Source organism: Tyto alba, unplaced genomic scaffold, assembly GCF_018691265.1.
Source record: "Tyto alba isolate M040663 unplaced genomic scaffold, T.alba_DEE_v4.0 Super-Scaffold_13, whole genome shotgun sequence".
NCBI lineage: Eukaryota > Metazoa > Chordata > Aves > Strigiformes > Tytonidae > Tyto > Tyto alba.
Genome location: NW_024881275.1, coordinates 45,717,363 through 45,723,400, shown reverse-complemented (window position 1 = coordinate 45,723,400; position 6,038 = coordinate 45,717,363). Strand labels below are relative to the sequence as shown.

The 6,038-nt window shown below is 46.3% G+C and overlaps 1 protein-coding gene across 1 annotated transcript; it reads right to left on the bottom strand.

Annotated features, from left to right (window-relative positions):
* Window positions 1-303: 303 nt before the first annotated feature.
* Window positions 304-4,584, bottom strand: LOC122152907. The gene is made up of 2 exons (XM_042788134.1): window positions 4,522-4,584; window positions 304-2,963 (listed from the first exon to the last, which is right to left on the bottom strand). The coding sequence occupies exon 2, from the start codon at window positions 2,602-2,604 to the stop codon at window positions 1,039-1,041; it is 1,566 nt and encodes a 521-aa protein (XP_042644068.1). The 5' UTR covers window positions 2,605-2,963; window positions 4,522-4,584; the 3' UTR covers window positions 304-1,038.
* Between the last annotated feature and the right edge of the window lie 1,454 nt (window positions 4,585-6,038).

Below are 6,038 nucleotides of genomic sequence, written 5' to 3'. Positions count from 1 at the left end.
CATTGTCATGATCTATCTCTACGAATACACAAGCAGTTCTTAAACATATACAGCCTTGACCAGTATATACAATCACCGTTTTTTACTATTATCTGGGTGAATTTCGAAGTGGCAAATACTTTGCTCAGTGTCAAGGCATACATCTTGGGCATCAATTGTATTACTTTCACAAATGAACCCCTGTTGTTCTTGGGTAATACAAGATTCCACATTTACAGTCTGCCATTTCTCATTCACCTTCCGGGCCCATGCTCTATGTTCTGAAGGATAGAGCACTGTGTCCTCATGATTCAATCCTAATGCAATGATGGGGTGGATTACATAAACTGTGGCATTATGTATAGTGAGCACAAAGGCAGTAGCTATGTTAGTAGTGGGGTCATAAGTAAAATTCACCATAGTCCACCAAGATTGGAATCCCCTTTCAAAATTGGTGGCTTTGTCCCAAACAGCCTTTGTTTTCCTGCCCAGTAAGTAGAGCTATTAAATGCTCTGCATCTGAATTTTAATTTCTTGTCCCAATGTTCCCTGCAATTGTGGTTCTCCTGGATAGGCATCCCATTCTTCTTTTGTGGGCACATTTGTCCCCTGCATAACTATAGTAGCCAACGTGTGGTTGCTCACATTTCTAGTCTTATTAGTATGCCCAATGTAAGCCTGGGACCATGGCCATTCACTGAACCTTCGACTATGCATTAGAGAAAAAATGATTATCAGACTTATCGTGAGAAGCGTAATCTTCCTGGCCGAACTTGGGTAACTTTCCATGGGGATTTATGGGCTTTCTTTACTCGGGTGTGATGTATCCAGGCCGAGTATTCCCTAATCTTGATGGCTGTAAACGTCGTGAGCAGCACCTGGAATGGCCCTTCCCATTGTGGCTCCAAGGTTTTCTCTGTAAGAGACTTAACATACACATAGTCCCCAGGTTGTATATCATGTACAGGTCCATCCAGCCCTCTACCTCGAGTACCAATTACATGTTTTCTGATCTTATTGAGTTGCTTCCCTAACGCCACCATGTAGGAGCTCATGATTTCATCTCCAATTTGTGTGGATATTCCTTTTTTGTACCCCGTATGGTTGTCCATATAAAATTTCAAAGGGGCTTAGCCCTTCCCTTGCCCTTGGCCTTGTCCGTATGCGTAAAAGGGCCAAGGGCAAGGACTGAGGCCATGTCAGGTTTGCTTCTTGCCCCAATTTTACAATTTGCTGTTTGATTAAGTGGTTCATCTTTTCCACTTGACCGCTTGACTGAGGGCGGTACGGGGTATGAAGCTGCCAATCTATACCCAAATGGTGGCTAATTTGTTGTACTACTTTTGAGACAAAGTGTGGTCCTCTATCTGAGGATATGATTGCCGGAACCCCAAATCGTGGTATTATTTCTTGTATCAGTACTTTAGTTACCTCCCGAGCCTTAGCTGTTCTAGTAGGGAATGCTTCTGGCCAGCCTGAAAAGGTATCAGTCAGTACCAACAAATATCGATACCCCCCTTTTCTTGGTAATTCCGTAAAATCTACTTGCCATTGTTGCCCAGGCCCGTTGCCCTTCCCAATCTGACCCATTTCTAGTTTGGGGGCGTTTTGGGGATTAGTCCGGAGGCAGATGTTGCATTGTCGAGTCACCTGCCTTACCATGGTATACAAATTTCTGGCTACAATCTCTTTTATCAAATGACTATACAAAGCTTCTGCTCCCCAGTGTCTCTTTCTATGCTCCTCTCGTGTGAAATGCCATAGTAAACGAGAGGGGATAATTAACTTCCCCTGTGGGGTATAAGCCCACCCTTCCTTGTTATATGTCCCTTCCAGATCTGCAATAAGTTTCTGATCCTCCCTGGTATATTCTGGTTTACTTTCCAGGGAAATTTGCCTATCGGGAATAAGTGCTCCTTCCATCTTTATCTCTATTTTGGCAGCCCGTTTTGCCTCCCTATCCGCCAGCTCGTTGCCTTTTTCCAATTCAGAGTTCACCTTTTGGTGTGCTTTAGTATGCATAATCGCCACCTTCTCAGGAAGTTGAACAGCTTCTAATAGTTTAAAAATTTCCTCCGCATGTTTGATGTTTTTCCCTTGGGAGTTCAATAGTCCTCTTTCTTTCCAAATTGCTCCATGTGCGTGCACAACTCCGAAAGCGTATTTGGAGTCCGTGTATATGTTAATGATCTTACCCTTGGCCAGTTCCAGGGCTCGAGTTAAAGCGATTATTTCTGCCTTTTGTGCAGAAGTATTTGCAGGCAGAGGTCCTGATTCTATTACCTTTTGACTGGTGGTAACGGCATACCCTGCGTGTCGATTACCGTTCAGGACGTAACTGCTTCCGTCCGTGAACCAGTTCTCCTCATCCTTCATGGGGCTTTCCTTCAGGTCAGGGCGACTTGAGTATGTCGTCTCAATTGTTTCCAGACAGTCATGGTGCACTGGTTCCCCCACGTTACCGCTGAGGAAAGAAGCTGGGTTGACAATATTAGTGACTATTATCTGTACATCATCTTGTTCTACTAGTGCAGCTTGGTATCTCAGAAATCTTTGTGGGGAGAGCCAATGCCCTCCCTTTGCTTCCAGGACTGCCGATACTGTATGGGACACATAGGCAGTCATTTTCTGGCCCAGAGTGAACTTCCGAGCTTCCTGTATGTTCAATATCAGGGCAGCCACCGCTCGCAGACACCCAGGCCACCCTTTTGCAGTCGCATCTAGTTGTTTAGAGAGGTAGGCGACAGCTCGTCGGTATGGACCTAGGTCTTGTGCCAGTATTCCCAGGGCAATGCCCTGCTTCTCATACTGCAATAATTTTCCTTTTTCGGATGGGGCTTCCCAGGATTCCAAGTCCTTTGCAAGCTGGTTGCCAAAAAGAGTAGGGCTATTCTTGAACCCTTGTGGCAACACTGTCCAGGTGAGCTGGGTCTTTCGACCAGTTTTAGGATTTTCCCATTCAAATGCAAACAACTTTTGGCTGGCTTTATGGAGAGGAAGGCAAAAGAAGGCGTCCTTCAAATCTAAGACAGTAAACCAAATCAACTTTAAAGGTTTACAAAAATACGCCTTTTCAGATTGGCCGGTCACTCCCTTTACCATAACATAGTCGTCCCCCCTGTGTCTACCAAAAGTTCTACTTCTTCTTGTTCTCTCGCCAGCTTAAGTTTAACCAGTGGATCCACCAGGGTAGATCCCCCAGGTCCCCGTCAGTCCTCTGTTACATTTGACATTCATAGAAGCCTTCCCATTCTCCAACCCTTGCACAAAGCACTCTGATCCCGCCCCAGCTGCGGTTGTTGCCTGGCCGGTCTCTGAACCATAGTGGCCATCAACTTCATCTGTCCTTGTCGACCTTCTTCTTCCCTGTTGCTAAACACTTTCCACGCCTCCTCTAACAATACCTCCAGATTCCCACTTTCCGTAGGGCGCAGCTTCTGAAGTTTTCCACCTTATCCACCTTTGTACATCTCTGTCCAATACTACATGATGAGCAACACCTCTTTAGCTTACCCCTACTTTCCTTACTTTCTCGTTCAAGTGCGAGCACCATAGGGTCCTGTGGGGGTACTAACCCACAGTCCCTTTGCCACTCTGGGTGGTTTTGCAAAGTGAAAAACATATCTGCGTATGATACCTCATCCCATTTTCCTTCTCTCCTTAAAAAACAACATAAGTTGTAACAAAGTGTTATAGTCCAGTGTTCCATTAAGCGGCCATTTAGCACCATCCTCCAGCTTATACAGCGGCCACCACTGATTGCAATATTTTACAAGAGTCTTTTTGCTTTCCGTGCCTCTGCTCCCTGCAATATCCCGCCAATGGGCGAGTATACAGCCGAGAGGGCTCTTTTTTAACACCCCTCTCTGAGTATTACCCATCTTGTTTCTGTAAAACACTCACTTAACACAATCACCACACAGCAGTCACTCACAATCTTATGATCACCACACAGCAAGCACTCACAATCTTATGATTACCACACAGCAGTCACTCACAATCTTATGATCACCACACAGCAATCACTCACAATCTTACGATCACCACACAGCAATCACTCACAATCTTACGATCACCACACAGCAATCACTCACAATCTCCCATTCTCACGGACGTCCACATACTTACAGCACTTTCATCTGAAGTTAAAACAGAACACAACAAAATAAAACACTACAAAACAAAACAAAACAAAACGCCTTTTCAATCACTCTTGCCTGTGGCCGCCCTATCGGCCAACAGGTCCCCCCCCCGATTGGAGCCAGCGACCGCTCTATCGCTCTGTGGCAAGATGTAATTGCCCCCAGACTCCCCTCACCCGCACGACAAACAGAACACAACAAAACAGAAGAAAACACAACAAAACAAAGGCCTTTCAATTTGGAGCCAGCGACCGCTCTATCGGTCTGCGGCAAAATATAATTGCCCTCTAGACTCCCCTAACCCGAATGGAGCCAGCGACCGCTCTATCGGTCTGCGGCAAAATATTGCCCTCTAGACTCCCCTAACCCGCACGAATTCGCGCCTTTTCGGTGCACCTACCCGGCTTAGCTGCACGCCAGACGTCTCTGCGCGATTTACCAGCTGCCCCAGCCACGCGTACGACTTACAGGCTCCTATCCTTAAACATACCGTTTGGTCCGCGGCTTCAGGAAGTCCTTGTCTGCCCCCCACGGTGAGCGGCTGGTAGCGGAGGCTCCTCCGAGGAAAGTGCTCGGGGCGCGCCTGGGAGAGTCCGCCCCGCAGTCGATCCCGTAGTCGAGCAGAGAGTCTCCTGCCTGGCTCGCCAAAACTGACGTGCGGAAAACAGACTCCCCAATCTGATAGATTGTAAAGTAGGTATGTTTATTCAGCGCTGGGCACATAGGGGATCACTCCTCCAAATATGTGCTACCATGTGGCACCATTGCCTTAGATTTATAGAGCAAATGATTACATATTCATAATATTTCGCAATACGCCTATACATATGCATCACCTATCCCCGCTTCGTATTAAAATTAGCATTTCCATGATCTCCTCCCAGTTGAGTCTGCGCAGTCTCTGTCACCCCCCTGGACCCGCAGAGCAGGTTTGTGCCGTTGTGGGGTGATCTTCGCTTACTCAGGGGTGGAGGAGGCTTTTTACTTAAACAGGAGATAGTGGTCCATCAACACAAACATCTTCACTTACTCAGGGGTGGAGGAGGCTTTTTACTTAAACAGGAGATAGTGGTCGAGCAACACAAACACCTCGTACAAGCTAGGCAAACTCTTATCTCGACTATTTCCCTCCTTGCTATTCCCATATTAACCCTTACATCCCCTGTTCCTATCTAGGCCCTGTATCACATGGGCTGCGGGGGAATCTCTGCTCCAGTGTCTGAAGCACCCTCTCCCCCTCCTTTTTCACTGACCTTAGTGTCTGCAGAGTTGTTTCTCTCACATATTCTTCACTCCTCTGACTTTAACTGCTGCTGAGCAGTTTTTTCTCCATTTCTTAAATATGTTATCACAGAGGCGCTACAACAATTGCTGGTTGGCTTGGCCTTGGCCAGCAGTGGGCCCATCTTGGAGCTTTCTGGTATTGGCTCTATTGGACATATGAGAAACTTCTCACAGAAGCTACACCTGTAGCCCCCCCACTACCAAAACCTTGCCATGCAAACCCAATACAGGGGTACAGCTTTGTCTGGTGAGCATGTGCCTTTCTGGTCACCAAAAAAGACTTAAAGGCAAAGTATAACAAGGCTGTAATACTTGTTGAGTCCTTGCTTCCCAGGCATTTTGAGGGGTGCAAATGTACCTTGCAGAAAAAATAACTTCTCTTAAGCATTCATAAGAGAGACTTTACTATATCCCACAGCAATGGTTAATTAACCTCCCTTCTGTGGTGCTACTTCAGCCCATTTTCTTTCTTTCATAACTGTTCCTGACTCAGATCCCTACAGTGCTCTTATCTGCTGCACTGATATGACCTGATCTCATATATATTCGATTGTATTGCATGGGCTGAGCTTGCCTCTTAACTTCTCTCTGATAGGTTAAACATGTTGCACTTGGGAATCTTATGTATCCTAT

What these genes read in the sequence shown, in the direction of transcription:
- LOC122152907 (XM_042788134.1), bottom strand. Translation starts at nt 2,604, where the DNA reads ATGACTGCCTATGTGTCCCATACAGTATCGGCAGTCCTGGAAGCAAAG.